Source organism: Mustela nivalis, assembly GCF_964662115.1.
Source record: "Mustela nivalis genome assembly, chromosome: 18".
Classification (NCBI taxonomy): domain Eukaryota; kingdom Metazoa; phylum Chordata; class Mammalia; order Carnivora; family Mustelidae; genus Mustela; species Mustela nivalis.
The window spans coordinates 41,886,216-41,897,631 of NC_139037.1; the positions used below are offsets into that span (position 1 = coordinate 41,886,216).

General features: G+C 53.6%; 1 protein-coding gene across 4 annotated transcripts; it reads right to left on the reverse strand.

The window, feature by feature from the left end:
• Window positions 1–4,399: 4,399 nt before the first annotated feature.
• SBSN (suprabasin) lies at window positions 4,400–9,029 on the reverse strand. Of its 4 annotated transcripts, none has more exons than XM_082708732.1 (5): window positions 8,631–9,029; window positions 7,089–7,334; window positions 5,561–5,626; window positions 5,408–5,452; window positions 4,400–4,592 (listed from the first exon to the last, which is right to left on the reverse strand). In XM_082708732.1, the coding sequence occupies exons 1-5, from the start codon at window positions 9,003–9,005 to the stop codon at window positions 4,569–4,571; spliced, it is 756 nt and encodes a 251-aa protein (XP_082564858.1). In that variant the 5' UTR covers window positions 9,006–9,029; the 3' UTR covers window positions 4,400–4,568. The 4 variants fall into 4 exon arrangements, with proteins under 4 accessions (XP_082564858.1, XP_082564859.1, XP_082564860.1 ...); XM_082708733.1 differs by having other exon boundaries at window positions 8,718–9,026; XM_082708734.1 differs by lacking the exon at window positions 7,089–7,334.
• Between the last annotated feature and the right edge of the window lie 2,387 nt (window positions 9,030–11,416).

Below are 11,416 nucleotides of genomic sequence, written 5' to 3' on the forward strand. Positions count from 1 at the left end.
GGTGGCAGTTTTGCCCTGGGGCCTAATGGAAGGCAGAGGACAGGGGGCAAGAGTAAATCTGAGGCCTCCGGATTGCTGATGGACACCTAAGCCCCTGAGCCAGCTGCTTCCACGTCCGAGGACAGGACCACGGGGCTGGGGGTAGAACACTCCCTGCCTCAGAGACTCCTTCCCACACTTCCCTCATGGGCCACCGCCTTCACCGTGGTATATATCTGCCTCCTGACCATCTCTGTTATTAATATTTTTCTTTAAGCCAGCTTACTTTCTTAAGTATATTTTACGTTGCTACTGTAAACAGAAAGCCAGGATCACTTGTCCACAAATAGAAAGTAACATAAAACATATTGAGAAGTACACAGTGGTGTTACATGAGAGCTGGCCATGGCTCCTGTGTTAAAAAAGGAGACTGGCAAGTCTGAGGGAGGTAGTCAAGGCACAGGAGCACAGAACTTGAGTCTTCCTCTCTAACATAAACAGAAAGCTTGAGGGAAAATTGAGAAAAGGGCAGGGCTCTCACTGAGTAATTCAGGCTTACTCAAAGCCATGTTCCTGAACCAGCTGGATTCTCCCCTGTGCTCCCATGTTCTGCCTTCTGGGGGAAACTGCCCTCAGGCATCTCTGGACCCGAGAGGTCAACTCACAAGGTCTGCAGGCATATTTATGAAATGCCTGTTGTGAACCAAATAGAAGGCTAAGTGCTTCCATATGCATGATCTCATTCAATCCTTTCAACAACCTCGGGGCAGGGGGAGTAGACATTCCCATTTTGCAGGTGAGGTAACTGAGGCCCAGGGCTGGTCAATACACATATAAGAGGTATTTTGAAAATATGGTGGTAAAATGGTGGTGTCCAAATATGACCCAGGTCTGTCTGACTCCAACCAGCTTTTCCTACCTCATCCCCATGACTCCTTTGTGCCTGTACCGAATGGCATCCACAAATCTAACCTACACGACCTCACATCCAAGACCCTCTGATTTCAGCTTTCCTAAGTCACTAATTCATTCATTCTGCTAAGTATTTATTGAGTACCTTCTGTGTGTCAGACCTGTTCTAGGCACAGAGGATACAGCGTGGGAGATCATCTAAATCTCTCCCCTTAGGGAGCTCACATTCATTGTGAGGATGTTGGACAATTAACATAGCAGGTGGTGAGCACTAATGAAAAATACAGTGAGTATTTTAAATCGGGCAATCAGGAAAGGCTTTTTGAGATGTGACTTATGAATTGACACCCAAAGGAAGTGAGAGAGTGAGCCATAAGGATGTCTGGGGATAGAGTATCCCAAGCAGAGGGACGGCAGTGCAAAGGCCCTGGGGCAGGGACCTACTTACTCTATTTGAGGACCACTGACAGGAGCAGGGGGAAAAATGGGAAGTGTTGAAGTCAAAGAGAAATGGACCCAGACAGGAGGACTTGGGGCCATTGTGAGGACTCGGACCCTTACTCTGAATGAGGTAGAAAGAGTGGTGGGTTTTGATGGAGGAGGGCTGTTGTCTGACTCAGTGTTAACAGGATCCCTCTGAGGAACAGACTGGGGGGCAAGGGGCAGGAGGTGGGTACAGAGACCAGGGAGGAGGGTTCAGTGGGGGGAGGAGAGAGGCTGGACTCAAGCAGAGAAAGGAGATGAGGCTTTGGGTCTGGGTGCTGTCTCTGCTCCCCTCCATGGTGTCCTGAGCTTCCAGCTAGCATCTGCTGATCCACCTGTGTGCAGTACCTGTCCTGGAGCCCAGCTTCAGATCCTGATACCCCCCGTTACTAGCTGTGATCTTAACCTGTGCAGCAGTTTCCTTGACTGTCAGAGGCAGGAATGTGAGGGTGAAGGGAGGGAGTCCTGGTGGGGTGCCCAGAATGGTGTCTGGCACACTCGCATGCACGCGCTCTGTATTCTTGCTAGTGGTGGGCATGTTGGGATTGTTGGAGTGGTTTTTTGGCAGTTTAACTGTGAGACACATACACAGGCATGCACGTACCTCCTGAAGGCAGAAACTTAATTTTAAAGAGGACTTATTTTGAAGTAGCTCCTTCTCACTCCCCCAAGGGTCCCCGGGAGGCAGGCCCCCTCAGCAGCAGAGACCAGCAGCAGGGAAATGCTCGTGACTAGGAGGAGCCAGGGCCATCACCACTCACTAGCTGGGCGTCCTCAGTCTGGGAGGGGGACCATCATGGTGCCTGCCTCACCGGGAGCTCGGGCGGGTAGAATGAATCATGTCTGAAAGTGCTCGGCACAGACGTAGTCAGCCCCAATAAAAGAGGGCTGTGAGGGTCCCGCCCCAACTCCCCTCCCTGTTCTTCCACTTCTGCACAAACTGGCCCCTCCTCTCCTCACCCCTAGCCTGCCTCTGCCTGTCTGTCTCAGATGCCTGCTTCCTGCTCCCACTTACTCCATGCCAATGGGAAAACCAAGTCCGCACAAGGCAGCAGACTCCCCCCTGTTAGCTGCCGGCCATCTGTGCCTGGCCTCAACCTCTCCTCTTGAACATGTTATTCTAGGGTGTAAATGGACGTTAAATGAGTAAATACCTAATTACACATCGTCATAAGTGCCGTGAAGGAAAAGATCAGTGTGCCAGGCCAGAGAGTAGCAAAGGCAGCCCTCTGTTCAGGTGGTGTGGTCAAGGTTAAGATCACAGCTAGTAAAGGGAGAAGTCAGGATTTGAAGCTCAGCTCCAGGACAGGTACTACCAACACCTGCAGGGTCAGGAGGCGACAGCGCAGGGCACAAGAGGGACATGGGGGAATATTCCTGGCAGAGGGAGGGACACACCAGACCTCAAGGCAGAAGTGATCCATGCCTCTTTCCACACTTGAAAACGGGCAAATAAACAGGTGATTGCCATTTACTTTGAAACACATCAAAAATATATTGATGCATGGTTTGATGTATAGGTATGTGACAGACGGATGTGTGATAAAGCAAGGAGAGTAAAATGTTAATGGAAGACTGTGAGTGGTGGCTACATAGGTATTCACTATGAAACTCATCTTTATGATGCATTTGCAACATTTTCAAATTAAAATATCGTAAAGGAAGGAAAGGACCACAGGTCATAAAATGATGATAGTCTACAAATCAGGAAAAAGGCAGTGACCATGAAGTGGCAGGGATGTCACCTTTATTGTACACACACAGCACACACACCCCCCCCAGACCGTTCCTGGTAGCATCTAGTTCTTACTGATGCATTGCTTCGTATTTGTTTTCATATTCTGTTTATGTACCTTGTATCCACAGGAAGCCTGTAAATTCCCCAAGGGCAATTTTTGGTCTTTTATTTTTGACCCCACAATTGATGGGATTTTGGTGCTGGAAGTCGTGTTTGTTGTCCCTTCTCTGCAGACATACCCCCCCCCCCAATATATAGAAGGAAATTGTGGCCCCCAGAAGGGAAGGGAGCTGCCCACAGGTACATGGTCCTACTAGGAAGTCACGTCTCCCCACACCCAGGCCAGTACATGGCAAACCTTCTAGAGACTTTTTAGGCAACTCTGAAAGGTCAGTTTCTGGCAGTGGACAGCCAGGACCCTGACCCCTCTAAGCCTGTTTCCCCATCCATACAATGGGGATCACAAGAGGACTTCTGCCTTTGGGTTATGGGAGGCTTAAATGGTTTTAGCTCTTCACACAGTCCTGGAAGCTAGCTAGTGCATAGTGAACAGTCTCAGCTATCACACATCTGAAAACTAGGACTTCTGTGTCCCCATTCTTGTCGTTGTAAAGAGGCCCACCCTCCTGTCACCAGGGTGCCTTCCCCCTGAGCCTTTGGTGCTTCTCCCGTGCAAGGACCTCCCACACGCATCCCTTTCCTCTCCTCTGCATGACTCCCCACTACTTGATACCAAACAGGAAAAGACTGTATTTTCAGAATGTTTTGTAGCTCTTAAGTCGCTTATCCTCCACTTCCTGATTATGTGACCTTGGTCATGTTTCTTAACCTGCGGGAACCTCCATGTGCTTCTCTATAGAAGGGGCGATACCTAACCAGGGGGTTGGGAGGATTCAGTGATGTCATGCATGGAAAGCACCCAGCAGGGAGCCCAGCATTGCACAATAAATACAAGTTACCATTGTTATTCCTTTCATGCCAAACACCCCCCAACGAGGATGCTACCCCATTGGGCTCCACCTAGGTAGGTTCTGGCCATTCTCTTCACTAGTGCTTTGCCCCGACTGCTGGCCTGAGGTGGCCTTCTCTGCACAGTGCTGAGCACGCATGGATTTTGACTGCTAGCGAAGCCTGACTTGTCCCCCTGAACGCCCTCTTACATCTGACCTGCCTGAAGTCTCCAGCTCAGCACCTCTGTGCATCAGCTCCCAGCTCCTTCTGCAAAATAGCAAGGAAAGAGTAGCCTCCCCCCACCCACCCCTCCTCGGGGAGCACAGGGGACCATGATGAGAGTATAATATGTCATATTTATTCACAAATCCCAGTACAGCCCACTTCCGGGACTTAGGTAATCTGCCCACCCACCCACCCTCCCCCCGCCCCCAGCTCCTCCGGGTCATTTCAGCTAGTATGATAACAGGAATGGCTGTCTGCTGAGTGTGGCCAGTGCGTCAGTTTAGGGAATGATGTTGGCGACGCTCTGGAAGAGAGGAAAGAGGGAATGAATGCAGGAGACACAGCCCTGAGGGGACCCAGACCTCTGCCCTCACGTCCGCGAGAGAAATGAGGGGGACATTGACATGAGCTTCTCAGACCTAGAAATTGCTTATGTTCTGCGGAATGTCTTAGGAGAGTGTCAGGGGCCTGTGGAGGAGCCAAGAAGCCTTGTCTGTTTTGCCTCCGAGGGTCCCCTGGCATGCCCATTGCCCAGGAATAAACAAGGCTGTGCCTTTGGGTTCAGGGCACAGTCCACGGGGCTGTTCCACACCCTCATCCTCTGCCATATGCTACATGCAAAGAGATAAAAGCAAAACTAGGACTTTGCTTTGGGCCCAGAGTAGGGACCAGGGTTTCCCAGGAGGCTTTCTACTGCGGGCTCCTGTGAGCCAGGAGAAGCCCAGAGCCTCAGGTTCCTACCCCAGCGTACTGCTGTAAGGCAGCAGAGGGCCTCATAGTGGGTTGAGGTAGGGAGAGACTCGGGGCGGGGGGTGGGGGGTGATGAGACATGACGAGCACACAGAGGGATGGGCTCAGCAGCGCCTCTCTCTCTGGCCCCTGGGGGTCTGTTCGCCAGCTTGCATTTGCCTCAGCAGGAACGGAAAGCAGGCAGAAGAGGAAAGCAGGGTGTCAGGGACAAAGAACAGGGAAGGCCAGAGCTGGGAAACAGGTTGGAGGGTTTCTGCAAGGCCGAGAGTCTGTCCCCAACGAAGTTGTCCATGAACACGCAGCAGGAAGGGAGTGTGAGACCATCTCCAGAGACAGGAAGCAGAAAGTTAAAACCTCCTGGGCACTCACCTTCCACAGAGCTGGAAAGTTGATGAAGGGCTTGTTGACCGAGGCCTGGAATTCAAGAACAAGAGGGTCGGTCACCAGCATCCATCCCCGCAATCCTAGGAGGGCTCCCCTCCCCCCACCGAGCCCTGGCTGCGCTCCGCTCCGGAGACTTACTCCAGATGTTGCTGTTGTGGTTGCGCCCCCTCCGTGCTGGCCGGTGGAAACGCCTGGATGAGCGCCCTGCGGACGAAGCCCAGACTGTCATTAACCACCCCCCCCCCGGCCCTTGAGGGTCTCTTTCCCCTCTTAAATCCCTAGAAAGTTCCTCTTCCCAGGTGACCTGCCATCCTCTAGGGTGGCTGGGGCCGGGGTGGAGGCAGAGGCTAACCCTCTACCCCCTCATTATGCAGAAAGAAACCCAAAGCCCATGTCGCTGTGGGAATTCTGTGAGATGGAAGGAAAATCCTGGAAGGAAGGATGTCTGCCCCTACTGACTAATCTTCCCCCAATTCCCTTTTATGTCGGTGAATGAAATGCCCTCAGTCGCTGAAAAGGGCCTGACTGGAAACTGGAAAGGGAACCCAGGGGACCCAAGCAAATCCTAGGACCATAGTTTAACCTCAGCCCCGACCTCAGCTCTACCCCTCCTGTACCCCCTCTGGCCTGGTCCCTAACATCCATCCGTTGATCCCTGTCCTCGTTTTACGCCCAGATACTCAGCCATGCCTCTGCTCCTGCTGTGGCCAGCTCTGAATCCCATAACAAACCTCCCCCTCCTAACCCCTTCCCAGTGAAGACTGTCCACTCCTCTACTGGGTACACTTTCTGTGGAGTCTCTGCCTCCGCACTCACCCATCCCTGGGTCCCTGCCTGCAGCCCATGTGGCTATCAGCTTCCAGGTCTGGGCTGGTCTTCAAGATGGTGTCCCAAAGACTCCTCATGGAGATTGGAGAGTGGGGACTGAGGCAGGCAGAGGTCAGCCTTTTCCTATTCCCCAAGCCCCCAGCCCGGTCTGCTGTGACCCTTGCTTCCCCCTGGCCTCCAGTATTTGTTCCCTTTAGAAAGATGTTTTCTCTACAGAAATCCTCCAGGAGACCTCCCCCGAAGGGGCAGTATAGAGTAAGAGAAAGAACCCTGACTTATGATTCGCCAGACCTGCGCACTAGCCACCTGACCTTGGCAAATCCCCTTAAAACCTCACTGAGCTTCTGTCTCCTTATCTGAGAATCAGGGAGTCAGCCTCCTCACCCTGACTACCTCAGAGGCTTGTTATGAAAATTAAACCAAACAGGGCTTATCTCCCAGAGCCATTCCTCATGCTTACTCTGATGCTCTGGATTTTCTCAACACTCACTCTGTTTGCACTGCGCAAGATCTTGACTCAGTAATCGTTTCCTGTTCCCCAAGAGAGGCTTCACGTTCCTCTCTTTACACCTCCTCAACTAGGAGGGCAGCTCCCTGAAGCGTGAAGGTTCTTGCTGTCTGATCTAGGGCTTTGCGGACGAGATGGTTTGATCCATCTGACCGGCTGAGCACCAGCTCCTTTGTGAGGAGATGGAGAGGAAAAAAGAGAATGTGGTCATAGAGCTCCCCAAGCTTCTTTCACGGAATGAAGCCTACATGGACAACCCAAATGTCCCAGGGGCTTAACCTCTCCCTCCCCCAGCCCCTTCTCCCCATTTCCCCACCTCTGTTCACCTACATTCAGCAGCTGGTTGGCCTCCTTGCCGGCTTGGTTGACCCCATTATGAACATTCTGCTGCAACCTTTCCACCTCCTTCCCGGCCTGGCCAGCAGCATGGTGGACACCTTGGCCAAGTTTCTCCGCTTCCTTTCCAGCCTGGCCAGCAGCGTGGTTGACCCCTTGGCCAAACTTCTCTGCCTCCTTCCCGGCCTGGTTGACCCCATCATGGACCCCTTGGACCACCTTGTCTGCCTCCTTTCCAGCCTGTTCAACGGCATGGTGAACTCCCTGGCCAATGTGCTCCACCTCCTTCCCAGCCTGGTTGACCCCAGGATGGATCCCCTGGACTATTTTGTCTCCCTCTGCCCCAGTCTGCCCTGCAGCATAATTAACATCATGGCCAAACTTCTCTGCCTCCTTCCCAGCCTGGTTAACTGCATGGTGGACTCCTTGGACTATTTTGTCTCCCTCCTTCCCAGCCTGCCCAGCAGCATGGTGGATCCCCTGGCCAAATTTCTCCACCTCTTTCCCAGCTTGGCTAACCCCATGATGGACCCCTTGGATTATTTTTTCTCCCTCTTTCCCAACCTGCCCACCAGCATGGTGGATCCCCTGACCAAACTTCTCTGCCTCCTTCCCAGCCTGGCTAACCCCATGATGGATCCCCTGACCAAATTTCTCTGCCTCGTTCCCAGCCTGCCCAGCAGCATGGTGGACCCCTTGGCCAAACCTCCCTGCCTCATTTCCCGCCTGGTTCACCCCATGATGGACCCCCTGACCAAACTTCTCTGCCTCCTTCCCAGCCTGATTCACCCCATGATGGATCCCATGGCCAAACTTCTCTGCCTCCTTCCCAGCCTGGCTCACCCCATGATGGACCCCCTGACCAAACTTCTCTGCCTCCTTCCCAGCCTGGCTCACCCCATGATGGACCCCCTGACCAAACTTCTCTGCCTCCTTCCCAGCCTGGCTCACCCCATGATGGACCCCCTGACCAAACTTCTCTGCCTCCTTCCCAGCCTGGTTCACTCCATGATGGATCCCATGGCCAAACTTCTCTGCTTCCTTCCCAGCCTGGTTCACCCCATGATGGACCCCCTGACCAAACTTCTCTGCTTCCTTCCCAGCCTGGTTCACCCCATGATGGATCCCATGGCCAAACTTCTCTGCCTCGTTCCCAGCCTGGTTCACCCCATGATGGATCCCATGGCCAAACTTCTCTGCCTCATTCCCAGCCTGGTTCACCCCGTGATGGATCCCATGGCCAAACTTCTCTGCCTCGTTCCCAGCCTGGTTAACCCCGTGGTGGATCCCATGGCCAAACTTCTCTGCCTCGTTCCCAGCCTGGTTAACCCCGTGGTGGATCCCATGGCCAAACTTCTCTGCCTCGTTCCCAGCCTGGTTCACCCCATGATGGACCCCCTGACCAAACTTCTCTGCCCCATTCCCAGCCTGCCCAGCAGCATGGTGGACCCCTTGGCCAAACCTCCCTGCTTCACTTCCCGCCTGGTTCACCCCATGATGGACCCCCTGGATCACTTTGTCTGCCTCCTTCCCAACCTGTCCAGCAGCGTGGTTGACCCCATGAGCAAACTTCTCTGCCTCCTTTCCTGCTTGTCCGACGCCATTGTTGATCCCATGGGCTACCTTGTCCAAGCCGTTGTTGAGCCCCTGGACGCCTTTGTCCAGTTCCTTGCCGGCCTGGCTCCCCATGTGGCTAAGTCCATTAAAAACTTTCTCCACTTCCCTTCCAGCGTGAGTGATTCCATTATTGATGCCTTCCAGGGCCTTGCCCACCTCTCTCTCTGCATTGCTCAGCCCTCGGTTGATTCCTTCAATGACCTTCTCAATGGGGTCATCATTGGCTGCCCATCCAGGAAGGGCCCCCAATAGCAGTAGGAGGGAGCAGGAGCTGACCAAACTGGCAAGGTGCATGTTGTTGGCAGGGTGGGGAGGATGCAGAGAGGTGCAAGGGAAGCAAAGCTGCTATTTATACTCTAACTCCCTCCCATCTCCACCCCTCATGACTCAATTACCCCTGTGAGGCACTGACTTGGTCCCCAGTCAGGGAGGTATTTCCCAGGGAGCTTTGAGTTGAGCAACGAAGAGGAGGAGGAAGTGAAGGTGAGTCATGAATGGAGAACACTCACGTGGCATCTTTGCTCCTTGCCCAGCTCAGGCCCTCCACCCCAAAGCCCAGATGTCTGCTCTTCCAATCACCTCCTCTTTTCATTCCTCACCCACTCTCCAGGCCTCCTCTCTCCCAACCCCACCTTCAATAACCCCCATCTCCAGGACCCAGGCCTGCTTCTCCACTCCTCTCAGGGGATCGAAGGATCCAGTTTCCCCATCAGCAAGAGTCTTGGAAGATGGGGGTGCTCAGTCAGGGGAGGGAGGGCATTCCTGGGGAGTTGAGGGCGTCATCAGACCTTGCTCTTTCTGTTCTCCTTGACTCCCCCCTATGCTTACCACATCCCAGCCCCACAGGTCTTCTTCTCCTTGGTTCTCAGACACACCAGGCTCATTCCTGCCTCATGGTCTTTGCACATGTTATGAGCATGGAAGATAGAACTCACATCTTTACATTGTGGGTTCTTTCTTATTCTGTTCTTGGTTCAAATGTCACCTCAGAAAAACCCTTCCCTGGCCATCCCTCAGTTATACTGGGTGATATCATCCTTTTGTTTTTACAAGCACTTACCACAATCCGAAATTATCTTTTATACCATGTGCCTCACCTATTGGATTGTAAACTTCCAGAGGACAGGGCTTTTGTGTTGGTCATTGCTATATCCCCAATTTTTAGAACATAGCCTGGGGTTCAGTAAATATTTATATATTGAACAAATGGATGGATTAAAAAAAAGCACTCCCAAAAGGTATGCGATGTAAGTGCACATAGTATGATTGCTAAGGGAAGCCCAGGGAAGACCAGTCAGGCCTCAGCCTGAGTCTCAGAGGGTGCTGGAGAGAAGGGTGCCTGGGCCCCCAGAGAAGCCTGGGGCCCCTTGGGGAGGCTTATAGATTTTGGAGCTGGGACACATTCTCATAACAGAACCTTGGCCTCCCGCTTCCCAGCCCTTGGGCGAGGGCAGAGGACCAATTGCCATGAGCTGGGACAGGACGCAGTGTCTCCTGAAAAGCCGGTTGAGGCAGCCACGGGGAGGGGCCTAAGACCTGCGGCAGCAGGAGACTGTCAGCCAGAACCTGGGCTGGAGGCCAGGGGCTCATCCTTCCCTCCTCCCCCTGGGACCTCCTCAGTCCCAACCTAAAGCTCCAAGCATTGACATGGTGGCACGGGTTGGAGGGGAACAGCTGGGAGTCTAGCCTGGGCATGAAGAGGGTCATCAGAAGGGCAGGTGGTAGCTGGGAGATCTGTGGCAGCATAGCAATCTGGGACTAGCTTAGAGGCTGGCCAAGACCAGAGGGGCAAGAGCCAGTGGGTGGGTAAGTTGGGTGCAGGGGTGCAAGATATTTGGGTTTTGGTGCCAAGGGGAGAGATAGAGAGGGGGTGGAGGTGGGATTGCGGGCGGGCAGGCTGGTGGGAAGGAATGTGTAGGGTGTGAGCTGGTGGGGTGGCAGAGTTATGTGTGTGGGCGCCTGGGTGTGGTGAGAATCTGCACGTGGTTTCAGGCTTTGCTCAAATAAGGGTGACCAGGCCCACTCCCCTCGGAGGACCCACGCTTCCACCCTGGGTCCTGGACACCCAGGCCCAGAGACCCAGGAGCTTCTGCCATTTCTAGGCACTGCCTATAGAGGGTGACTAATCAGGCCGTCTCTCCAAGCTTGAGCTCATTAAATCTGTTTCCCAGTTTCACGCTCCAGGGACAAAGCCAGATCCCTGGGCAACCTCAGGCGTGGCTCTTCTGCCCTTGTCCAGTGCCTAAATGAGGGAGTTTCCCATGCCAGGAGATTGCAGGGTGGGGAAGGGTGGGCGGTGAGCCGCAGAATCCCAGTCCACCCTGAGATGGAGAGGTGGGGTTTCTCCTTTTGAAATGTATTCCCATCTTCTCTTTCCACCCCTCTCTCTGCCCATCCCACCATCTTCCATCAGCCCCAATCCCTGCTGGTCCCATTCCCATTTGCCACTAATTGATTCAGAACTTTGGCATCTGTCCCCGTAAGAGATTGGCCTGGAATTGTCCCTTGTTTGCTGCCCTCGGCTGGTTTGGGGAATGTGAGCCTGCTGCTTTGCCAGAGCAAGTGGAGGAGATTTCCATGGCCCATCGTCACAGCCCTCCCGCAGAGCACTGCAGAGCGCTCCAGGGAAGAGTGCGGGCGGGTCTGTGTGGCCCTGGGGCCTGGGGGCCTCAGAGCACGTGCCATGCCCAGAGCCTCACCTTGCA